The sequence below is a fragment of the Ambystoma mexicanum genome, chromosome 4p (assembly GCF_040938575.1).
Source record: "Ambystoma mexicanum isolate Mex_15411 chromosome 4p, UKY_AmexF1_1, whole genome shotgun sequence".
NCBI classification, from domain to species: Eukaryota; Metazoa; Chordata; class Amphibia; order Caudata; family Ambystomatidae; genus Ambystoma; species Ambystoma mexicanum.
Genome location: NC_090927.1, coordinates 1285768681 through 1285795019, shown reverse-complemented (window position 1 = coordinate 1285795019; position 26339 = coordinate 1285768681). Strand labels below are relative to the sequence as shown.

Sequence of the window (26339 nt, the reverse complement as noted above, 5' to 3'; positions counted from 1 at the left end):
TGACTGTACCTCCATCAAGTTGGTGCATGTTGCCGGACTATCGTGCAATAGTGTAGAAGTTAAAGTAGATGGTGTTCTGTTGGTGGCGGCCTGCTCGGGGGTCTTACAAAATGTTGTTATTTTCGCCTGTTTGGTAGATTTGGCTTTAGTTAAGATCCGCGCTTTCTGAGGCGGTACTCTCTCGAGAGACAGCACTGCAATCCCCTCTAAGCCCGCCAGTTCTTGTACAAGATCCGCCTGCTCCATGGAGACACGGCCGTATGTTGGGCCGCTAGAGGCCTCCGGTGCAAGAGTGCTGAATTACGTTAGGATGATCAAATGGTCAGGTGATATTGTCGGCCACAAACCACTCGATATAATACGAAGTTGCAGACCACTGAATAAAATGCAATATGATTCAAGGTCAATGTACAATTGCGGTCGGCAATGTGCAGCAATAGTAAAGAATGAAAGGAAGTTCATACCTCGCTTTGTGCTCCCAAAGTGTGTTTGTCTTGAGGCAATATGGTGTGAGGTGCGCCCGCCAGTAGCCACTTTTGACCACTCTGCAGTATTAAGGCTTAGCGACAATGGGCGATAATTCAGCCAGCGGAAGTAACCGCAGCAGAATTACCACCAGAGGAATTCCGGCTGAAAACAAAAATGGTAATTTCACTGCATCACAAGTGGAAATACAGCTGAAATACTGCCAAAAACGGGCAACTCAAAGATGACTGTGCTCACATCGGTTCAAGTGTATGTGGAATTTTATTTCCATTACAGTAAACATACTTGCCCTCTCACCTCCCTCATCCCTAACACCTGTGCAAGTATCATTTTCGTGACCTCTTTGGCATGGCAGCTTGCTCTGCCTGTGCGCATGACACATTTCTTTCTGACCGCTGACAGTGGATGCTAAGCAGTGTGCCTTCTGTGGGGGTGACAGGAGTGGAAGGCTCAGACTCAGACGGATGTGTTCCAACATGAGGAGCATCGTCTCGGCACCTGGAGATGTTATCTCTGTGAGCTTCCTGGCCCTCTGGCGCACTGCAGGGTTGGATGCTGGCAACACTGCCGATCCATGGCCCATGCAATTCTGTAGGATGATCCCTGCATGGCATCCCTGATTGCATGCAGGTTTTGCAGTTGCAGCTTGAACATTTTCTCAATACGCTCCTGGCACTGCTCGGGTATACTTTGGCACACTCTCAGGGATGTGTACAGGGCCAGGGCTCTCACTCAGATACTTGTCTCCCCCCCCCCACTAGCCTACACCCTGTAGCCACCCGTCTAATGCTAACATCATCAGTCCCTGTGTATGAGTCTGGATGCTGGCATCATTGGATTGATGGAACAAGTGACATTTGAATACCCCCACACCCCCATACCGAATTGTGCTATTACTCTGGCTTCCAAAGTATAAACACTCAGCATCATCTCCGTTGGATGAGACTTGAACATTTTAGAAAATCGGAATATCCCTCCATTCGCATGTGTCATTTCATTTGATTGCTTGATACAGTGTTTAATCCGATTGGAAGAAGACGAAAAAGTCGAACTAAGGTAAATATAAGACTCTGTCATCCTCAAAATCTCATCCTTCACAAAAAGGTCAAGGCTATATGCTACTTTCTTCTGGTTCCATTTTGACACACCATCACAGTGGATTTGGGTACTTAAATACATGCATCAAATCTATTCATCTCTCTGCAAGCTGAAGCAGTTGCAATGCAAAGGGGACTCCGGCTACTAAAACGCTGTCATCTGCATCAGCAGAACTGTTTTTTGTAGATTTCCAAAATGCGGAATGAATGCCTCAGATCTAGTTATACCCGTGAGCTTATTTATATATAAAGAAAAAAGTGAAGGAGCATATACTTAGCCCCGACTCATGCCTGCTTCTAAAAGGAACCATGATTTCAAAGGAAAGGGCAAAGCGGCCCAAGAGGTGCTCGAGATGTGACAGTGTCTCACACTGGGCTAGTAGTAACGCAGATTGCCCGGCTTTAGAGAGATTCTTCTTCAATCATAAGGCCTATATCTTTTGAACATTTCGCTGCTGATGAACAGAAACCATTAACTAATAGGCAGAGACGTTCCTTCTAGAAGCGAGGACCTTCATGGGGAGGCGTGCATTTTCAATCAATTTGGACACAACCATGTGTTTGCAGTTTGAAGGTGTTGAAGTCTGTCAGACAATGTTTCTTGAATCGATGGAGCTGGATCAAACCTTGTTTCAGATTTTTCCTTCCCAAAGTCTCTGCAGTCTCTCAGTGCACAAAACAGCAGTGTCCTTTACAGAGTCCTTTGCCGCTGGTGACCGATTTGTTAGACTTACCACGATTTGCCCAACGCACTTAAATGTAGCAGCTGTCCTTTATTAAAGTTCATTTGGTACTACATTTCAAGAGGTAGACATATTCTCCGAATAGTCCAAAGTTTCCTTCAGTGAACTCACAGCAGTTTTTTACCAGTTGCCACAGTTCAGCTGGCAGGTCAATTCTTGCGTGGCACCTAATTCTGCAAGTGGAGCCGTTCTCCTGAAATGGCGCAGTGCTGCCTTTTAGAGCACTGTGGTTGAGTTTTCAGCAGATTATCACCAGTTTCAGACATTCATGCTGTTTTTTTATTGCCTCCGTCGCAAATAGCTACTGATCTGAGAGTGTCTGGTGAAAGGATGAAAAAGAAGCCGGCCAGAGAGCTGCAGCAAGAGCTGGAATGCGCATCCTGCTGGAATCTTGACAACTACATGCACTTTTTTTGGCACAACCACCGTTCACGTATGCTGATAGCTGTTATCGCCCTGAATCGTCCTTTATCCTTGCCTTTCTTGGGTCAGGATCCACTCAAGGGATTCAGCCTGGTGTCACAGGGCAGTGTCGAGGATTGGAAGTGGTCGGGGATGCCAGTTAAGTTATTGTGATAGTATTTAGAAAAACTGTGTGTTAAGTAGCTATAGTTTATTAAATGTAGGTAAATGCTCTTGATCCTTGTACTGTTTATGGCCGGTTCATCACATAAAGTGTATCGGGAGTCCAAGTCAAAATGGCCGGCAGACAGGGTGCGGCACCTCTGGTGAGACTGTGGAGACTCCAGGGATTGAGCATGTGTTCTGGAATCCCCAGAGCTATGCACCTTTCAACTAATGTCCTCAAGGAAGTAGGCCCGATCTTGCTATTTCCTGTGTGGCCTACCCTGTGTCGTGAATTTTGCAGCACTCCAGAAATCCATCAGGTGTCCAGTCAGAGCAATACACCAAACATTTCCAGGTGTTTAGAGATCGTGATGCTGGCAGACACTACTACCTGTCGATCCAGAGAGAGTTCAGGGCTCCTTCCAGGCAGCACAAAGCCTCAGTAGATGGGCAAGGACTGCACCAATCATAGCTTTTACATGTGGAAGAACAACTCATTTAGTTTTTAGCTCCCCTTCATTGAAACCTACTTCATTAAGAGACTGCATCCACAGTAGAAGGACACTAACTTACCCTTTTTGAAAGAAAACTCCTGCTCTGTAAAGATACACTACTCTCAGTAGGAGGACGCTAATTTACTCTTGGGCTTTAAAAAAACTCCTCCACAGTAGAGAGGTACCACCCTGAGTACAAGAGTGCTAACTTCTCATGGATTCTTTTTAAGAAATTTCTGATCAGTAGTGAGACACGTTCACTGCAGCAAGACTTCTTTCCAGCAGTGATTTCCCATTCGATGGGCTCACGCTTTAGTGGTGACTTGTTTCCTCCTCCAAGGAAACACAGGTGAAACTAGGGTCTGCGTTCCCTGTTTGTGACATGTTCTTTGACATAGTTAGCTACTCCTTCTCTCGAAAGACACGGGTATGTTGTGAACAAGCAGGATAACACTGAAAACTGGGGTTAAGGCAGGCACAAATACCCTTGATGCTCAACTTAATATTCAGGGCTTTGAACTCGGCTCTAGCAGACAAGAGTCGTTGAGACACTAAGGGATGTGACTCCAAGGAAGAGTATGACATTTAGTTTAGTTTAGTTTATTATTTGATAATGCGCTCCAAACCCAGGGGTAGCCGGGCGCAGCAGTCACAAGAATACTTAAGATTAGGTTACATACAGAGGATACCAACAGGAGATGCATTACATGTGTTACTAACATATTTACAATACATATATACAAAAGATACAAGATGTGGGTACCTCACATCACACGGGGCAATGAGATAGTCTATAGTCTATAGTCCAGGTAATTATGTGCAGTGATCCGGGACTAGAGCAGGTGATCAGTTTGTTGGTCGTCCTTGGTCCATAGCCAGCTTTTCACATTACATCTAAATCTAGAATAGGGTAAGTTAGCTCTCAATACGATAGGGAGTGCATTCCAGGCGTGGGCAGCTCTAACAGGGAAGCTTGCTCCGCCTGCTTTTGTTAGTCTGAATCTGGGAGTTTCAAGTAGGAAGTGGTTAGAGGCTCTAGTGTTGTGACTAGAGGATTTTCTGGTCAGTCTAGCCGAGATGTATTGGGGCGCCGTATTGTTCAGTCCTTTATGGGTGAGAGAAAGCGTCTTGAGGAGAACTCTGTCACTAATTTTTAACCAATGGTAGTCTTTCCTGATGTTGGATATGTGCACTCTGCGGGGTATGTCCAAAGCTGCTTTAAGAGCATTATTCTGCAGTATTTGCATTTTGTTTATGACAGTTTTACTGGCGCCCGCATAAAGGGCGTTGCAGTAGTCCAATTTAGACATTACTAGGGCGTTGACTAGTGTGATACAGTTGGTTTTGGAGAGGTAGGGTCTGCAGGCCCTGATTCATTTGCAGGTGTAAGCTGTAGAGGAAGTCAAATAGTTGACTTGTTTTTTAAGAGATAGTGTGGAGTCGAGGTAGAAACCTAGTGTTTTTACCTCCGTTGCCACTTTAATTATATTGCCATCTATGTTGAAGGCAAGATAATTAGGGCTGAGTTTTTTGAGGTTAGAGTCGGAACCCAGGATCAGTATCTCTGTTTTGTAGTCATTCAGGCAGAGGCCGTGGGAGGCCATCCATGCCTGAATGAGGAGGTACATTTTTTTTACTAGAGCTGTGTCTTTGACAAAATTGCCAGATAGTGGTATGAGGATCCGTGTATCATCCGCATAATTAGTATAAGTGACCCTAGTCTGTCAAGTTTGTCGAAGAGTGGCTTAGTGAAGATATTGTACATTGTGGGGGAGACACCTGAACCTTGTGGAACGCCACATGATTTGTATTGGGTCCGTTGAAGCTAAGGGGGAGGACACTCTCATTCTACGGTTGGCTAGGAAGGATTGTACCCAGGCTATTGCTTCGCTTGAGAAATAGGCGGCAGACGCTAGGTGGTTGCATAACAGTGCATGGTCCACCAGGTAAAAGGCTGCCGACAAGTCAAGGAGGAGGAGCATAGCTGTTTTACCTTTATCCTTCAACTCATTGATTTGTGTCTTAAGGTCAGTTAAGGCCGTTTCAGTACCATGTATTGGTCTGAATCCAGATTGGCGTGATCCTAGAAGTTGATTTGTCTCCAGATAGTTTTGGATCTGGAGGTAGGCTACTCTGTCTATGATTTTAAGGAGAAATGGGACTGTAGTAATGGGCCTATAATTGGTAGGGATAGCTGGGTCGAGGGTCTGTTTTTTAAGGAGAGGCAGTACCCAAGATTCTTTGAGGTTTGTAGGTACAGTGCTGGATCTAAAGGAGGCATTGATTAATGTAGACATGAAGGGTGCTAAGTCTCTAGCTGCGTCCTTAATAACTTGTGCTGGGCACCTGTCGCCTTGGCAGTTGGATGGTTTCAGGGACGATATCACCTTTTCAGTTTCCAATATGGATATGTTGGTAAATGTGAATGGTTTGCAGTTGCTTTGTGTAACTGTTCTAGGTGTATCTGTCAACTGGGTGGTATGGGTTCCAGTGGAACTCAAGGACGCTTTCTTCTTAGCAATTTTGGATTGTAGGGTTTTAATTTTATTAGCTAAGGCATTTTGGATGCTGGTGCACCATTGTTTGTCCTTGGGGACATTGTCTGTGGGGGCAATCGGGTTTTCCATTTCCTGGAGGATAGTAAAGAGTTCTTTGGAGTGTGAGTTAGCTTTACTAATTCTCTCATAAAATGTGTCTTTTTTGGTTTGGATTATTTAATTCTTATATTTTTTAGCAAGGTTGTCAAGTAGAGTTTTATTCTCAGCTGAAGGTGAATGCCTCCAGATAGCTTGGAGTTTACGCTTTTGGATTCGCAGTTCTTTGAGGTGAGGGGTGAACCACGAGTTGAGATGAGATTCTCGTTTACTTTTACGTAGTTTGATAGGGGCAATTATGTCCAAGGCTTTGGACATAGTGTTGTTAAATGTCTCAACTAGCGTATTAGGATCAGAGTTAATAGTGCTAGCAGTGAGAGCTGGTAGGAGGAGTGGGAGTAGTTTTTCAGCCGTAATTTCTTTTTTACTTCTGGTTGGCATAGATGGTGCTATTTCCGGATTATCTAATTTAGGAGGCTCTATAGTGGATGAGACGCAGATGAGGTGGTGGTCGGTCCAGGTTTGTGGTAAAATATTAGAGATGGTAGTAGCACAGTTTTGGTTTGTTATCCAATCTAGTGTACCTCCTTTTATATGTGTGGGGGCTAAAACGTTTTGGGTGAGGCCATGATCGACTAAGATTGATTGGATGGAGTGGGCCTGTTTGTCCTCATCGTCATTGAAACCCAGGTTAAAGTCACCTAGTAATGGGAGCTCGGTGGAATCTTTGATTTTATTAGTGCTGGATAGGTCTTCCTCAAAATTACCAAGTGGTCCTGGTGGTCTGTACACCAGAAGGACAGTTAGTGTACTGTTATTAGAAATAGGTATTTTAGCAGAGAGACGTTCACAAGATGTAATTGCTGGGTGTGGGGTGAATCTAACAGCTAACTTGGTTTTGGCAATGATGGCCAGGCCACCTCCCCTAGAGTTGGGGCGATCGACTCTTAGTATATTGTAGTTGTCTGGTATGGCAATCATGAGTACGGGACCTGCGGCATCGTGGAGCCAGGTCTAAGAGGCTTTGAAGAAATTATGTTTCTGGTTAAGCAGAGTTATAAATAGTTGTACCCGGCTTTTAATGCCACAGGAAGGCATGTGAGGTGAATAAAGATGAATATTTTAGAGAATGTATTTTGTGTAGTGATGTAGTAGGAGAAGCAAGAGGAAGTTAAAAGGGCTCTATGTGAAAATTTCACCTGGGAAAAAGTCGCCGGTAAGCGATTATTTTCCCTGCGCCCCTAAAAGCTGTATTCTAGGATGGGTATTATTTACTAATTCCAGTCCTAGAATATTTGTGGAAAGTGTTTGATTTTCGTGGGAGTGCAAAATAGGGGAAATTTCACTTCCTGGCGACCTTTTCCCAGAAGACTTTGTCAATAGATACCATTAAAAAGTGTGGTTTCTAATCTCTGTTTTCTGTACAGCTTTCTCACGTTGCAGCTTGGAAGCAGAATTTTTATTTTGCCCCAATCCCTTCCCCATTCCAGGGATCAAGTATTCTCAGAGTGAATTCCCAGCTTCACTGGTTACTTGGCATAAGGAGCATGGCAGCTACCTCAGATCTCAAGTCTTCAGTCCTTCCAGACAGGGACTCTTTATATTTTACAGCTTGGCTGTTCAAGACAGGTCAGGAGAAAAAGGTTCCCACCTAGTCTTCCTCTGATTGCTGGAAGACGGCTGATGTGCGTACACACTGGTACACACTGGCTGAGCCTCGCCCACAGGAAAGAGTATTTGAAGATTTGCAGGTCCAGCATGCTACATCTTGGGTTGGCTTCTTTGTTTTTTTCCGGACTTGCATCAAATTGGATAAGGAATGGGTGCAGGCACTCAGGCACTCAGTTGAAACACAAAGCTTAGTAGCTGAGGGATAACTCAGCTCCCAATCTCAGGGTTGCAAAAATGAGAACTTTCCAAGGCCACTCAATCACTGAAGGTCTCCACATTCAAACTTTCCCAAGCATTTTCTCAGTCGAAATGTAGGTGAACTTTGGTTTGATTTCAAACACTATTCAAGCATCCGCCTACATCTAGTTTGGCACTACATTGCTTATACTCAAAGGCAGGAAGATGGTAAATCATGAGCATACTCTTACGTCCCGCTCCCTTTCCTCCGTCCTGTATGGGCGTCCCTCGCGAGGGACGGGAATGGAACCTCTTTTCCACCAGAAAAAGAAATTTCCCCTTTAAATTTACTGGCATGCAGGGGCGCGGCTCGGCAGCACAGGATTCCTTAACCCTGCCCACCAATGCCACACCTCAGTCCCCTTTTCCGCGTCGACACAAAGGGACCGCACCACCAGCGCTCCTGGGTAAGGCCTAACTAGTAATTCCACACGCTTCCCCAGTATTTTATTTATTCTTTTCTCTTTCTATTGCAGACTTAGGAACACTGTCCACCGGTGCCCTAGCTCTGTCCCCGGCGCATGTCAGCCCTGACAGGTTTTAGCAGGTGTCCGTCATGTGACGGTTCCTTCCCAACAGCAGATCCCCACGAGCCCTGTCTCCGATGCCTTGCCGAGGACCACGGCTGGGACAGATGCTCCGCCTGTGACTCCTTCATGCCCAGGTCACACAAGCACCGACTCGAGCATTGGAGGGAACTCTTCAACAGGACTCCTCCACAGAACATCAAGGACTACGTCCGGAGGAAGACACAGTAGACAGTTGCGTTAATTACCAAAGCACTCCGCAGAGGCGACTCCTTTCCGGGAAAGCCCTCTGGCGGAAAGGGTCAGTCTGGCCCTCACACTGGCGCATGCAGCAGCAAGGCTCACAAAGCTACCAGCCTCACAGCCGAGGGGTCCAAGGGCCCGCCCGGTCCTGCAGCCGAAGGGCCTGGGAGCTCTACAACCACTGGGACCCGTCCTAAGGCGCATCGCCATGATATCTGGTCCTTACCCGAGGGGGCGTCTTCATGCAGGCCCAGCACTACCGGCCGGGAGGCAGAGGGCTGAGTGCCTACCGGGTGTATACCTGAGGTGGAGGGCGGGGCAGAGCCAGTGCAGTCAGGCATGCATTCTGAGCCTGGCAACACACCAGCTGCAGTTTCCATATGCCCAAGGCGTGGACAAAATGGCAGCGGCTCAAGACAAGATGGCTGTCACTCCCAAGCAACAAAAGCAGGAAGCCTTGTAGGCTGTTGCGGAGGCCTTTCAGCCCAGTGATCAACAAAGGAGAAGTTTTACTTCTAGGACAGACTGGTGTGAGGAACTCATTGTGACAACTAGACAGACAGACACAAGTGACCACAGTTCCAGGGTGTTTATTGAACAATGAAATGCTGAATGCAGGTTGGTAAAACAGCTAATCTAAACCTTAATCTAAGATGGGAGAAAGCGTCAACCATCAAATGAAAATAAGTCAGTCCTAGTGGCATTGTGCCAAAATAAAAAGGTCCTTTACTAAGAAACCTACTCCCAATCCTCACAACGTCCACAAAAAGGGGTGTGGGATAGTTCTCAAGAAAAGAAAGAAGTGTTCTCCAATAATATGTCAGGATGCGGTAGCCTGGGTCTCCCTTCCCCATGTTTTAGACACAGGGTAAAATGGGAGGTTGGAGCACAGTACAGTCTCGGGTTCCTCCAGCACAAGATGGCAATTCCAATGGCAGCTCTCAGGACACACTCTCAGGCTTTTCTAGCACGAGATGATAGTTCAGCTTATAACCTTTGAGCTTTCAATTATCAGGGCCTTCGATGGCCAAGTCTCATTTCACTTGAAATTCTCGGGTGTGACGTGTTCAAACAATAAAAAAAAAGTTCCTTTAACAAATGAAAGTCCTTTTCCAAGGTTTCGCTGGGTGATAGGTTGACGCCTGGGTCCCTCTCTCTTCTGACCCTTCTCAATTGTTTAAAACTGTTTTTACATAGGGTGATGATTTCACCCCTGGGCCCCTCCTTCTGGATAATGACCCTACTCAATCGTATTCCAAAATATATCACAGTTCCTTTATCAGTCAATTTCAGGTGATAGCTTCACCCCTTCACCCCTGGATCTGCCACGATCAGGCTCGGACCCCTCTTGACTTTAATGGGATTCAATTCCCTTGGTTCTCTTTTCTCTCACTGCTTGTAGATCGAAGTCTTTCGATTGTACAGGGATTTTGCTTGACCCTCTGTATGACCACTTTGACCTATTTCGCGGGCCTTCCTATGGCCTTCTGGTACTTGTAGTTTCTCTCATATGGGGCTCGAACAGAGTCTCTTGAGTTAGCACCCGCGTGGTGCTGATTTCCCTCTGTCGCTGGTCTCCCCTTCACACTTTTCACAGTTCATTTAAAGTTCATCAGCTTTAGTTCAAAACTTACCACTTTATGATTTATATTCAACACAGCCTGGTTCTTATCAATTCTTCCCTCGACTCACCGGCTGTGATGAACCGCCTGGCTGTTACCTCTCTGGAGTCATGGCCGGTACCACGGGTACAGGGGCTTCCATAGCTCCTGCTTATTGGCACAGGCTTGCCTCTTGTACCATTGACATCTTCTGCAGGACACTTGTGCTATTGTTCGCGGACTTAGTCTCACTTCCGTGAAAGTTCCGCTGGCCTGGGACGAAAAGGGCAAGGTCACTTCTCTCCTTGCCATCCTCTCAATTCCTGCTGCCCATCTTATTTTGAACTGCCGCGCGGTAGCCACCTCATCGTGCTGTCTGCTATACTCGACTTGCTTGTACTGCACTCTCTTGCTCCACCTTTTATCCCTGTGGGGAAAAGGAAGGGCTGTCAGGTCTGTATGGTTTAATTCAATTTCCTGACTTTGCCTGACCCTCAGGTGGGGACATGTCATGTAAACAGTTTTATTACAAGGCAGTTGTATATTGTGTGAAAAAGTATTTGTGTTGGAAAAGGAGGAGGTTGGAGTGTCAGAGTATCTTACACTACAGGAAGGTTGGTGCAATGGACGAGAATTACCGGGATGTAGAACAGAACACAGGGGATTGTGAGAATGGTAGTGTTCTCTGTCATGTTAGGTTCAGTGTTCGGAAGATGACAATCAGAGGGACGGGATTGGTAGGGTTTGCAGGGTAAACGGGAATAGCTGGGATCGTGAAATGAACAAAGGGCATTGTGGAAATCGTAGTGTTTTGTCTGATCAGGTTGGGGGTGCAGAAAATAATAATCAGAGGGACGGGAAGAAAAAGGATAGGGAGTGTTCGAATGGAGACCGGTGAAACAAGGATTGTGGGAACTATGCTTTTTGGGTGCAACCGGGTTTGGGACCTTAGAGGATTGGTTATGTACTGAGGGGTTGTTGGATCTGGGCAAGATAGATCTAATGGGTGGAGGGGAGGCAGATGTAATACAGCCTATACAAGTTTCGGATATCTCACCCTTCTCTCCTTCTCTGGCACAATACTGCGTCTCACCTGGGGCATTCTCTGGAGCACAACCCCGGGCTCCCCTACCCAGGTGAATTCCTTTTGCTCTTTCCCACCCAGGGCTGGGATCTGAGCATGTCAAGATTCCTTTGGTCACCTGAATAAGGGCTCCTCGAGGTTCACCTGGGAGAATACCCTCAGATTTTGCACACTGGGGACGACTGACACCTGTCACCTGGTCCACCTCTTATCCCAACATCTCCGGGTCCGGGTACTCTATCCCCATGTACGGACAGGGGCTAGGCAGACAACTGGCATTTTCGCCCCATCCTCCCGTGCAAGACCGCTCACAGCCAGCCTGTGAGGACAGGTTTTTTGACAAGTTCATGTCACTCATGCGCTCCCCTTAAATGGGCAAAATCCTCAGGGGCATTATTAAAGACTTGTTGCCGCTGGTCGCCCCTGCACAGGACACAGCAACGTACCCCATGCCTCTTCCTCCGGCTCCACCGCCACAGCAGCCCAGTGCAGAGGCTCCATCAACACCTGTGCGGTCCCAGACCCCCACCACAAAGGGACCCCAGATGCTCGCTGGCACCACCCCCCGGGGACAATGGATCAGCAGGATACCGACAAGGAGGAGCAGGATACACCTTCCCTGAGCGAAAGCCTTTCATGACAGGATTGCCGGATTGTCAGAATACCTGGGTATCCCACAGCCACAAAAGGAGCTCCCTGAAGCTGGAGTTCTGGCGGAGGTCCTGAGCATCAAGGCTGAGGCTCGGTCGGGCATCCCCCTACAAAAGGATGTGGAAGCTTTGGCCAAAACGGGCTGGCTCAAGCCCCACTCCACACAAACTCAACGAAAAGCTTCATGCCAGGTTCAGACAAACTGAGGGTGACACCATACTACTCTCCACACACCTGCAGCCCCTGTCATCTGTAATCACGGCTGCGTCCATGTATGCCAAACCACAGCTTTCCTCGTCCAGTACCGCAACTACAGCCCTCCTCAACAAGGGAGAAAAGACCCTCGATTCATATGGCAAGAAGGTCTATTTGAATGCTGGGCTACACCTCAGGCAGGCCAACGCAGACATTATCCTCGCTGCAGCTAATCAACACCTGTGGAGGGAGATCACAGACTTTCTTCCTGATATCCCAAAGGACAAGCAAGCCTCATTCAAGGCGGGTCTTGAGGAGGCAAAAAATCATGGCCCAGAATATTATGATGGCCTCTGTGAGCCACATCGACACGGCTAATAGTGCAACCGGTCTGGCTACAGACATGAGAAAGGCCACTAGGTTCAACCAGGATGTCCAGGACAGAATCCTTGATCTTCCATTTGAGGGGGGAGATCTCTTCCATGACTCAACTGATGATGAGCTTGATAAAAAGAAGACCAGCTCCCAGACGGCAAAGTCTCTGGCCATACTTACCAAAATGGTGACTGAACCGTTCGCCCAGTCTCAGTCCCGCTCAGACAAGAGGCACTCGTTTGGTGGCTTCCCCGGGTTCCAGGACCACAGACAGCCAGACAGGTCTCCCAGTTAGCACAGGAGAAAGCACCACAAAACAGCTCATAAGGGGTTCTTCCAGACCCCCTCCTCTGCCTTAGCCTCTGACCAGCAGAAACAATGGTGTTCCGCTTCAGGCCCACAGCCCCCACCTGGGCAGGCTGGACCTGCATAGTCAGGCTTGGCAGACGAAGTTTGCGGACGCCTGGGTCCTCTCAGTTGTGTCCTGGGGCCTCTGGCTGCCTCTTCCTTCTTCCCCTCCGAAATCCCCTCCACTCCCACAGATCGGCACACTATCACTCTTAGCAGAGATTTGCTCCCTTGTCTAGAGCTAAGCGGTAGAGCAGGTTCCCCCTCCCCACAGGGGCAGGACTTTTATTCCTGCATCTTTGCTATACAGAAGAAGAACCAAGCTGGCCTGGGAGTGGTGTTGGATCCATCTTCACTGAATCTTTACCTACCCTGTTAAGGGACTTCAATTCAGCAATCCACCTAAGTCAGTGCCTCGTCTGGGACGCCCAAGGGAAGCCCTTATTTATGTATTTTTATGACAAGTTATACTCTGGATGATAAACCCTTATATAACGCCCCTCTTTTTGAATCCCCCTGACCTCACTGAGCCAAGAAGTAGGTTTCTTTTGCAATTTAAAAGGTTTATTGGAAAGATTAAACAATATATATATATCACACTTTTATAATAAATTAATATTTGATATCACACTTAAGAATATGACGGTGATCAACAATGGATAATATGACAATTGTATGCTTATTTAATTACTTAGGAGTTGGTATAGAAAGGGTAAAGTAGCAGAGAATACCTTTATGGTTTCAAGGAAAAACAATGATGGAAAAGAATGCAACACAGGAATAACCTTGATTTGATTTCAACAAAAGACAATGGCCCTCATTACGACCCTGGCGGAAATGGAAAAACGATGGCGGAAATGCAATACCGCCATCGAATAGCGCTCGGTGCGATTATGACCCGTCACCGCAAAGTACGATGCCATTAGTGACACCGCAGTGAACGCCAACGCTAACTGCACCAAGTACGCGCGCGCGCGCCATGCCAAACCGCAATTACCACCATGGCGCAACGGTACGCGAATTCTGACCCCAGCGGACATGCACCTAACGCCATCAAGCACGGCGGAAAGTACCATTCCGCCATGGTGAGAAGTACGGCATCGCGAACCAACCGTAAACGGCCCTACTGAGTGCCTGTACACCGCTCCCTGGCCACATAGTACAACTCCCCGTAGGTGCAATGAAGCCACACAATGCAACCAGTGAAATGTACAAGTCATCCATGCCTGCCAACGAACAAATGAATCTCAAGAGGGGCCAATGGAAGCTGCAGGGCACAGATGGCACGAATACAGAAGCCACACAAATGGACATGACCTCAGTCACCCTCCAAGAAACGCACGCAAACACAGGCACCTGTGACCAGCCATATTCTGATAATCACATCATACCACCAATCCAACTGGCTGACCGGCATCTGTTACACAAAAGCCATTCCCCCGCCCCTGAGCATCACATCACCAAAACAGTCACATTGGCAGCCCTCATCCCTGACCTCACTGGGCTTCGTAGGCAAACGCGCCCAGCACAGTACCACGCAACTATACTCCGAAGCTGGAACCCAATGCAGATCTCCTCACAATACATCGCTCCCCAAATAGGAATATGACACATCACCTGCAAAGAAGAACGCTACACGGTTCATATCAGAATAGGAATAAATGCACAACAAATTCACCAAGCCCATACAGCCATCAGGCCATGAACTCCAAAATACATTTCACCATTGTGGGCTGCATCCGCAAGAAATGACCAGCTACTTCTTGTGTGACGCCCTGTACCCTCATGGCACACAGGGGCTACATTCTCGTACGAAAAGGCAACATGGAAGCGCCTCGACCCGCAGGGCCGTCCCAATAGGGAGGCACTAGTCCAGCTGAAAGGCCGAAATGTTGCTCCTCGCCACTAGTACAGCGTAAGGGCATGTGGCCCATTGGCGATCGTCCCATAAGATCGCAATGCTGCTCCACTGATTAACACGAAGCAGCAGGTGTCGGGAGTAAAAACCATCTGCAGGAGTGGCATACAGATGGCAGTGGCAAAAGGGGGGGAGACACCTGTCACCCAAACGAAATGAAAAAGAATAGTATGGCCATCAGAACTACATTTGAATTACCCACTTCAATGATCACACCAAATCCACAGCCATATGCATGCTAGCCCACTCCAAAGGATCATCACCAACCAAAAACCACTAGCGAATCATAACTATCTATATCGAGGTGAAAACACTATCACAAACGCCTGCTTCCATACTCACATGACATGTGAAACTTCCATTGAGACTGTGCGTAATGCAGCCTGCAAAATCCACTGTGCCCCAGCCCGTAATTCCAGTGTTGTGAAGCAATATGTAATTGGGAACGTCCGGCCTTATCGCCCACTTCGCTATTGCGCATCCCATACTATTAATATCAATCATTGCATCCTCGCCATGGCCCCTGTCCCAAGGACATTGAACAATAGAACGTAATATTTGCAGTCAGACCTGTGGCCATCTCCGCGCCGCTAGCTGAAAACCGAAAGCGCCGCCCTTCGAATTCCTCATTTGCAACATCACGTCGAAAAGGCATCTGTGGCCGCTTGAAATCACAAAATAATCCATCTAATGCGGCTGTGTGTGAAAATGGCAACTGGCTACACTCACAAATGGGACGCCCCGCCCGTCGGTGAACCGCGGTACAGAGCTGCATGAGGGTCCACCGTCAATCGAGTACTACATTCCACGGACCCCTCACAAGTTTGTACCCGACAGCGAATATAGTATGTGAAACAATGGGAGCATAGCAGAATCAACATATGAAGCGATATCTCACTGCCATCGGGACGAAATACATGATTGTAATAGCAAGATGCCATGCGTCGATTTGCAGCGTTGTGTGCGGGACGTGCTCGCCCAAAGGGGAGAGCAGCTTGCACAGGTGGAATGAATCACCACAGGTGGAGGCTATACAGCTTGGAAACACATACATTTCACACCCAAACCCCTCCCACAACCACACCCACTCCAAAATGCTGCCGGCAGGACTTGCGATGTTGGCCCTGGGGGACCTGATAGCACTGCAAGTACTCCAACTTCAAGAAGAAGACGAACACCAACTACTACAACAACCGGCCGCACAGAGGAGACGCAGGAGGAGGAGGATGGCAAGGCAGGGCCAGCAAGGCCCACCAGCACAGCCACTACCACCACGCAGGCATCCCGCAATCCCACGCCTCCGAGCACATCCGTCCAACCTCACTGATGAGCAGATCCACACCCTCTACCGTTTGGACCGGGACACCATAACCGCCATTGTGGACATGACACAGGCTGACCTTGTCAGCATGATAGATAGCCCAACCGCCATCCCACCCCTACTGAAGGTGGTGTCTGTACTCCACTTCCTGGCCACAGGCACCTACCAGCACACAGTCGGACAGTTGCATGGCATATCACAGCCACTGTTCTCACGGACACTATTGCAAGTGCCCGATGCCCTCCTGAAGCACGCAGGCGACTACATCTCTCTACCACGCTCGGAGCAGGAAATTACCAACACAAAAGTGGGATTCCATGCACTTGCCGGCATACCGGGTTGCATTGGTGCCATCGACTGCACCCCTGTGGAATTGGTTGTCCCACATGCCATGGAGGCCCAGTACCGCAACCGAAAACAATATCATTCACTTAATGTACAAATGGTGTGTGACTAAAACGGGATCATTACACATTGTTGTGCCCGATTTCCTGGATCAACCCATGATTCCATGGTCTTACGGAACTCTACAATACCACGCTACATGGAGCGACATGCAGGGAACAGATCCTGGCTACTCGGTGAGTCTCATTTCATGCATGATAATGTGGGGTATGTGATGCGGCAATGACCTGCCAGGAAGGGGGGGGGGTGCTTACGTAGCAATGTCATTCCTCAAACATCCTTTATTGTCCACATACAGGTGATGCCGGGTATCCACTGAAGAGATGGCTCCTTACACCACTCCGGAACCCACAGGACCAGCATGAGGAGGACTACAACCATGCCCACTCACGTCCCCGTGTAGTCATAGAACAGGCATTCGGCCTACTGAAGGCTCGTTTCCGCTGCCTCAGCAGGTCTGGCGGGGCACTCCTGTACCGCCATGAGAAGGTTGCTAAAATGGTCATGGCATGTGTCATGCTACACAACATGTGCATACGTAGAAATGTGCCCATGCCCCCTGACGCAGAACTGCAACCACCAGATTATGGTCATGATGTGGGTGGGGATGTGGCAGAACCTGAAGGAGTCCGCGAGGCACAGGAGGGCCGTGAAATTCGTCAGATTATCATAGATTCATGCTTCTAGCACTCACGCCTGGTGGCTGATACATGGACACGGGAGTTGTGGCACTGTGTGTGTCCGGAACATGCACAATATGGACAGTACGCCTATGATGGCCTCGTACACAAAGATCAATGTCCACACTTCTCATTGGATGATTGTGAAATGTTTATAGCATATGTGAAATTGTGTTACACACCCCATCGACCCGCCACCCAATTGAGCCCAACACACCCCCTCCACCCTCCTACCTCCCCCCGAACACCAGTGTCCAAGGATGCTCATTGTCAGTGGCCTGTCGCTATTGCAAGCCCCCTCTGCGGGTATCAGGGGCACCCCTGCCTGTGGAGCGCAGGTTCCTCCCAGATCTACGTTGGGGGCTGCCCTGGACGGAACTTGCAACGGATGATGTCTCTGCCTGCTCACGTCCATGCATGTCCCTAAGGGTTTGTGAGAGCTCAGTGAGCACTCGGCGCACAGCGGCAAGTTCAGCACATACGTCTTTGGACGTCGCATGCAGTTCCCCCCTCAGGCTCTCGGTGCTTCTCTCCATTTGTACTCTCAGGCTCTCGGTGCTTCTCTCCATTTGTTCTCTCAGGCTCTCGGTGCTTCTCTCAATTTCTGCCCTTAGTGTCTCTGTACATGTTTCTATGGCTGCCTTGGTACCCCCACATTCATCAGCATGCTCCTTGAGGAGCGTGGCCAGTTGCTGCTGTTGCTCGATCACCTGGTCGAGGGACTGTTGCCTCTGCTGGGCCATGGCCATTTGCGGTGGTGTCACAGAGGGGCTGATCACCTGATGTTGCCTTGCCACAGGGCTTGTGGGGGATGGCCAGTCGTCGTCTTGTGAGTGCCCCTGCGTGGTATCCTCATGTTGTACGGGATGAAACAAACAGGGGGATTGAGACAGGTCATGGATGGATCGTACATCGACATCACCGTTTTCTGTGTCGGAGCATGCTGCCATTAATGCAGTGTCACCTATGGTGCTGCTGCCACCAGAAGCAGTGCCTTCTGTGGCATCCATTGGGGGGGCCTGTGGTGGTGGTGGTGTTGTGGCCATGCTGGCTGCTGGGGTGCCTGTTGAAGTCCCCTCCTGTGTGCTGCCACTTGATTTGTGCTGCAGCCGTGTCTTGATGCTTGCGGCTGAGGTGGAGGGTCTTTGGCCGTTGGTCTTGGCCCTCTTTGCAGGTGTGCTGGTAGGGGTGTCCTGGTGCTCGTCGTTTGAATCGGACCCTGTGGTGGAGTAAAGGAGGGCGAGCGTTATTAATGGGTCTGTGGAAATTGGAATGGCAATGTATCACATGCATTGGGGTGGTACCTGAGGGTGATTTGGGTCAGGGCCTTGGAGGTAGTTTCATTTTTGTGTGGATTGAGGGTGCAGTTGTATTGCAGCCTGCAGTTAGGGGGTGCCTGCTGCACGTGTAGAGGGTGTTTTTAGGGATTTTAATTATTTATTTATTTAATGTGACTTTTAATGTCCGATATCAGGCCAATGTAAGTGGACGTTCTCCTGGACATGTGTTTCTGTTGCACTATGTGGACACATGGTACTTCACATGATTGGACATTGTGGTTTTAGCATAGTTTTATTCGGGCCACCTACCTGATTCTTCGGATGTCTGCACTCCTTTCTCCATCCCTCCGACTCCCTCTATGGTCTCCATTCCAATGGTGGAGGCACAGATTTCTTCCCAGGGGGTCAGCTTGATGGGTGATTCCGATCCTGCCCCGGTAGCTGTGGCAATGTTTCGGTTTGCAGAAAGTATGCTACGGACGCGGATCCGCAGGTCGTCCCATCGCTTTCTGCATTGCTGTGGGTTGCGGGGTGCGGTCCCCACCGCACTTACCCGCTGTGCCACAAGGGCCCATATGGCCTTCTTGTTCGTAAGTGCCGTCCTGGTCATTTGCGTCGAGAAGACGACGGCAGCATTCTCCTGGAGGGTCTCTGTGAGCACCGTGAGTTCCTCACGTGAGAAGTGGACCTGCCGCTTGCGGTCGCACGCTTTTTTCGCTACTTTTCCCATTGTTTTGGTTTCACGAGGGTGGATGTCGGGTTGGGATGTCTCTCAGGGTAGTATTTTTAATGGTTGTGTGTATGTTCTGGTTTTATAGGTGTACGGCGTGCTGCTTCCCGTTCCGGGTCCATGTTTTTGCTTCCGTTTCCGTATATTTACGGTCACCGTATTTTCCGATTGCCGCTCTTTGCGGTGACCGCTATGTCCGGTGGCGGTATTGCACCTAGGTCGCCGTACGATGGCGGTGAGGGGCGTTTTGGGGACATTTCCGCCATCGCGGACTTTGCACTTCCGCCATGGCGTGGTGCTCGTGCCCGATGGGTCGGAATGAGCCGCACTTTGCTCCGTCGTGCAATGGCGGAAACGCTATTTACGCTATGGCGGTCCGGTCGGTCGAATTCCGCAAGGGTCGTAATGAGGGCCAATGTAATCACTTTTCCCCTTTTGGCAATTCACTCCCCCTCCTTTATGCAATATAAAAAGATGGAAAGGAGAGCATACAGTTCTCAGGAATACAATCAAATGTAGTTCAGTTCCCCCCTAGCAAGCTTAGATCACAGGGATGATTTTAAAACATAGGCAAAATACTTAAATGTGGTTTGCAAAGAAGTGAAAATATGCTAAAAAATGATTTAAATTCCCTATAGGAGATTCAGGGTAGGTGATAGTTACTTAAGATTAGTTCAAGTCACACTGGCAATGATTCAGGGATGGTTATCAGATTGAAAATGAAATTCAATAACGGAAGCAAAAGACAGATATTTTTACACGTGGCTGAAATGAAGCAAAATGTCAACTTGCGGCAATTTTTCCGAATGCGTCGAGCGCGATTACGGAATAACTATAAGGAATAGAAAGTCGGTTTTAGGCTTGTTGGAAAGCTTAGAATATCGTTCCTAGCCCACACGGTTCCAAAGATACGGACGATTTTGTGGAGATAGATTTTCAGAAATGAAATAATGATTCAAAATGGCAAAATGACTCTTTTACAGGTTTAAAATCGAAGAAGGGACACACGATTCTATGATGCAGTTATGGACAGGTTAAAATGGTTTCAATCAGATTATTTTAGATGAAGAGATTGGTTCTGGCACAGTTCTAGCTGAGTACTCACACTATAAATTTGAAATAGGCCGTCAAGGTCTGATCAGGTTTGGACTGGACTCCTGGCGGGTGGTTCTGAAGTCACAGCTCTCTGGATCAGCTCTGCCCTGCACTTCATAGCGGTCTGGTCTGGGTCTCTCTGGTTCTGGTCTCTCTGGATACAGCACGGCTTTCTGGGTCTGCTACCGGTTCTGGATACAGCTCTGCTTTCTGGGTCTGGATATGGTTCTGGCCCAAGGTTCTAGCCAGAATCAAACAGCTCGCCCGGCTGTTGAAGAGTTTGGTTGCAAAAGATTTGGAGGCCTGCTGAAGAGGATTCAGCTTGTGGATGGGCCCTGATTTAAGTTCTGGCTTGGTTCTGGATCTATCCGGAGTTGAGTTCTGGATTTTGAAGTCGTCCGGCAAAAGCTTCGCAAGAAAATGAAAAGTGAATGTCTTGCCTGTCCAAAGCAGTCTCTTTTTATGTGTTTTGAAAATGGGTGTGTGCGTGGGCATAACTAAGCCTGCCCCTCACAACTTATCATTGGCCAAGCTCTCCTCTCTCCCTTGATTGGGGGAAGGAATGGAGTGTAATCAGGCATCAATTTTATGGCATACAGAAAGAACACTCCCCTTTGCATTTACTTAGAAAAATCTATTTTACCCAAAACACATATTTCCCAGATACACCGTTTGTTGAAATTACATGTACACATTGAAGATGAATTAAGGTACATTCTTGCCCAACTCTGATCTTTCTAAGAGCTTGGGTTGAGAAATGACAACATTTTGTGCTTTTTAGTGACTTTCGCCATATTGGTTTTTCCTCAAAATTTACACAGACCTGCACCCCTTCCCTGAGCATATTACTGGAAATTACTATGTCTCTATCCTAAACACAGTGTCTGCAATATTAATAAATAGCGGGGTTCGGTCCCAGAACACCGCACAAAGTGGAGTTTGGTTTCAAATCGTGGGGGTATTTTCCATATTAAGGACCCCCAAATTGTACATTTCTGTGATCTTAATACAAGATTTCAGAACCATTTAACTTAAACATATATTTGCTGCAATATGAATCCACAATCCAGTCTGGCCCGCCCCCAGAAGCTTGGTGAGTCAGAGATCACAGGCCTCTCCTTCTTTGCAGGGCAGCTGTTGCCAGCTACACCCTAATCTGCATTTTTATTCAATTGAAAGGGTCTATTGTGTTGTGTCCTGCAGGCTGCAGGGGAAACTCCTCCCTCTCAATCAACAGGGCCATGTGATATCCTGGGCTGTTGTGTGTGTCTCTGAGGTGTTAATGGTTCTCAGGAAAAGCAAGTCTTTTGAACTTTTAATTGCATAAGACCCCCTTCTGTTCACTGCACAGTTCTGCAAGACAGCTCTCCTTTCAGGATTTATAGAGCGCCAGCGCCGGTCAGTGTCCAATGCCGGTATTGCACCTATTTTTGACAGCTGTCTTGAATTAATACATTTCAAAAAGAAAGGATTTTACTTGATAGTATATGATCCTTGCTTGACATGGCATTGATGTGGATCTGCAGTAGAGTAAAGTAAAACACTCAACCATAGTTGGACTTTTGTTTGGTGGTTTCGGGCCCATGATCTTAGCAATTTTTGACATTAATAAAAACGGATTTTGAACAGAACCATCTATCTTTGCACTGGTGGGTGGCAGGTCAGGGGACCATTTTGGTGTGCACAAAACTGCGCGGTTCTCCTGGATTCTGGAGCAAATGTGGGCTTTTCCGCCATCTTGGATTTTCTAAGCCCACAGCACCAAATGTTGCAGCATAATAGTTCAAACATGGGTCAAGACACCCAACAACCCTTGCAAAAGTTCAAGATGGTGACACCAGCGCTTATTGCTGAGACATTGTGGGGGGGGACTGGACGTGTTCCCTGGACCTGAAGGACACGTATCTCCACTGTCCCATTGTGCAGCCTCACCAGGCCTTCTTCAGGTTCTGGGTCATGTGTCTGCACTTCTAGTACAGGGTTCTGCCCTTTTGTTAAATTCAGCACCAAGAGTCTTCACGAGGCTCATATATGCGGTGGCGACTCATCTCAGATCTGAGGGGTTGCACGTCTACCCATACCTCGATGACTGGTTAGTCAAGGGTACCTGTCTGGAGCAGGTTTGAGACTCAGCAGACAGACTCATCTCTTCCCTATTTGAACTGCAGTTTTCGATCAACTGCCATAAATCCCAGCTCACCCCTACTCAGACGCTTGTGTTCCTGGGCCTTTTGTGGGACACACAGCAGCAGAGGTTATTCCCCATGGGGGACAAGGTGGCAGTGTTCCGATCGGCAGTCTCCCTTTTCCGAAGGAGATCGATCACCACAGCCTGATGGTATCAACACCTTCTAGGAGTGCTGGCAGCATGTCCTCTGGCAATCCCGTACATCAGGCTCCACATGAGGAGGCTCCAACTACATTTAGCGGATTCCTGGGATCAGGTATCGGGCCATCCGGGGGCCCCAATCTCCATTCCACAACACCTGGATCACAACCTCAGTTGGTGGCAACAGGAGGAGAATATTCTGGTTGGCAGATCCTTCCATCCACCCCCCACAGAGTACACCATTACCACAGATTCCTCACTGCACGGCTGTGGAGCCACCCTGGGAGCGCACTCTGTGCACAGCCTCTGGACCCCGATCGGCAGAATCGCATCAACTGGCTGGAGCTTATGGCTATAGAGTTGGCACTCAGGTTGTTTCAACTGATCGTCAAGGGCAGGTTGGTGTGCATCCAGACAGGCAATACGACCTGCATGTTTCATATCAACAAACAGGGGGGCACCAGATCCCCGCAACTGTGCGGGTTGATCCAGGATATCCGGGAATGGGCCATCAGCAAGGGAGTGTGGCTCTCAGCAGCCCACCTCCCGAGGGAGTCCAATCTGGAAGCGGATTGGCTCAGCTGCTGTGCTGCTGACAACTACGAATGGCAGCTGAAGGGGAGAATCCACCAGGAAGTGTTCGCCAGACGGGGTCACCCGACAACAGACCTTTATTTGTGACAGCTCACAATCGGATGTGCCAGCAGTTCGCATCCTGGAGGGGAGGGAACGCAACCCTGTAGGAGAGACACTATCCTGGGACAGGATGTGGGCATATGCATTTCCACCCACACCGCTTGTGCAAAAGGTATTGAACAAGATCAGCAATTCCATGAACATCAGGATTATCCTTGTGGCCCCTCGCTGGCCAGCGCGTCCATGGTTCTCGAATCTGCGTCAAATGTCTCTCCAGCCAGAAATTCTACTCCCCCCCTCGGGAAGGGCCCTCTACTAGCGCAGCAGGGAGACGCAGTACTACACCCCTCTCCAGAGAGGCTAGCATGAGCAGCCTGGTTTCTGAGCAGCTAACTCTCCAGCACCTTCAGATGTCCAGCGACAATCTGGAGATCCTTCTGAATGCCAGGAGTCAGGCTAAACACAAGCAGTACAAAAGCAAATGGACAAGATTCTGCTTTTTGGCTAAGGAACACAGTGTGAACTCACTGACATGCACCCTTGACCAAGTGTTGTCATTTCTGACCGATCTCGCCAGGTCTGGTGTCGAGGTTGATACCTGCAGAAAGTACCTGGCTGCTATCGGTGTGTATAAGAACGCTGACTCTCTCGTCCTCTCTTCAGCCAATACTGTAGGAAAGAAGCACCTCACGGGACTGACTATGCTGTTCCCCCGGCCAAGCACCCTCCTCCGCACGCACTCCACACTTCTTTCGAAGGTAGTTTCATCATTCCATATCATTAAGGAGATTGTGCTCTCCACATTTTTCCCAGAACCCAAGGAAGAAGTAGAGAAAACGCTCCACTGCCTTGATGTCAGGAGGGCGTTGAAATTCTATCTAGACAGAGCGAAGGGCTTCCGCAAGACAGACGCACTGTTTGTAACATTCAGAGGCTCCAGGCTTGGGCAGCAGGCCTCCAAGGCATCCATAACTCGATGGATGACAGTAGCGATCCAGGAAGGCATAGAAGGAGTAATATAAGGATCCTCCACAGGGAATGCACTTGCATGCGATAAGAGCTAAAGCGACTGCAGTCACTTTTCAGAGCCATGCTCCCTGGCAGGTTATCAGCTGGGTGGCAACATGGGCCACGCCTTCAGCTTTTTGCAAGCACTACTGCTTGGATGCCAGTGCCAAGGCTGATACATTCAGCCAAGCGTTGCTCTGTAATCTACTTGCCTAAGAAGGTCAGGCTCACCTCCCCAGGGCATTGTATCAGTTGTAATCGCCCATACAGGATGGAGGAATGGGGACGGGACGTAGGAGTAATTAAGAGTAATTAAGTGTAATTAAGAGTAATTAAGTGTTACTCACTTAACACTTTCCCCTTTCCTCCATACGTCCCACCATCATCCCCCTATAATAAGACCAGTGAGGTTGTTACACCCTAATACAGCTGACGGTCCAAGAGGGGACTGAGGTGTGGCCCCGGTGTGCGGGGTTAAGGGAGCCTGTGCTCCTAAGGCTGCGCACCAGTATATTTAAAGGTGAAATGTCTTTTTCTGGTGGAAAATAGGTTCCGTTACCATCCCTCGCGAGGGACGCCCATACAGGATGGAGGAAAGGGGACTATGTACTAGGAGTACGTTAGTCACTCATGTGGGTAACACTTAATTTATGGCAACATCCACATGCAACTTTCTCTTGTAGAACACAATGTTAGGCTGCTGGATTTTACATGGGTTTCTAGTAGCGCTAACCCTCTGGCACAGCAGGCTTTACACCCATAACCATTGTACAAATAATTGCAACCAATCGGTGGCATCCACATATTCAGTCTGTGAGCATATTCACACAGGCAGCAGGGTGGCTTCAGGGTGCCATATCCCTCAGAGGCTTATTGTATTTCAGGGACCTTACAGGATTTCGTCCCTAGTGAGGCCTTAAATGAGAACTCAGACCAAACACAAAATTCAGGGCCTCTCGCCACCGCTTCAGATCAGGATGTTCAACCATAAAGTGCATCTCTTTCGCAAAAATACTGATAATCCCTTTTAACTATTCCACAAGTGTGCAAAACTCAGCTTATGCAAGTGAGAAGATGGGGAGGTCACATTTGGGAACACAAGCCCACTCTGTATTTCTAAGTGGGATGCATTCACAAATATTGACAAATGCCCTGCCTGTTTCAACTGTGGCAGGGAACACAACAATGCACCAAATAGTCCTGATCTTTCATTAGGCCGCTGTCACATAAGCCTACCTCAACCCCAAATACATGTTTACTCATCGGTTTGGGGTAGAACTGTATTAATTGTATTTGTGCAATTTAGTTTGATGAGCCCTACAAGGCTATTCATGCTAAAATGCAGTATTTGCATCGGAGGCCTGGCGCCTGCTCTGCCCAATGGATGCTGGGGACCTTTGAATACAGATGTATTTGATATGCACTCCTGATAATTAAGTATTCACGGGGGCTGGACTGTGCAGCATTTGTACTGCCACCCCGTCGAAATTACATGTCACCTTCAGGAATAGATGTGTCTATTTTCATGTACACCTTTCAAAACTAAAGCTATGGTGTTCATGTGCTTCTTTTATGGTCTCTTCCAGAAATATCCAGTGAAATACCCACTTTGAAGGGCAATGTGCATTTCCATTTTGAATTTCTGTAGTTATACTTGTTTATGTTGGAACATGCTGACAATATCTATTTATGTTTATATTTTCTGTTTTCTTTCAGTGGTTGTATATTGTTTCCCTGCAATTTCACTTCTTGGGCTTTTTCCACAAATCAACACGTTTTGTACATATATTTTGGAACAAATTGATATGCTTTTGTTTGGAGGTTCAGGTGAGTAGCAGCAATGAAATTGTTTGTTCAGAATATTTGCATGTGACACTTGCTGAAAATGCCTTGAAGGCAAAGTAATCTAGAGAAGTAAGAGTAGATACAGAAGTATCTGAAACATTTGTAAAGCTCCCCAAATCAAGAGTCCTGAATCTTTCTTTTGAGATAAACATACAGTTCCAGATTCAGATTAAATGATG

General features: G+C 48.1%; 1 protein-coding gene across 4 annotated transcripts in view; it reads left to right on the top strand.

Moving 5' to 3' along the window:
• PCNX2 (pecanex 2) overlaps positions 1-26339 on the top strand; it is a 3925748-nt gene that overhangs the window by 1211935 nt on the left and 2687474 nt on the right. For all 4 annotated transcript variants that reach the window (XM_069606982.1, XM_069606983.1, XM_069606981.1 and 1 more), the window contains one exon: positions 26032-26142. In XM_069606982.1, the coding sequence (XP_069463083.1) occupies positions 26032-26142 (111 nt within the window). The remainder of the gene's footprint in view (positions 1-26031; positions 26143-26339) is intronic.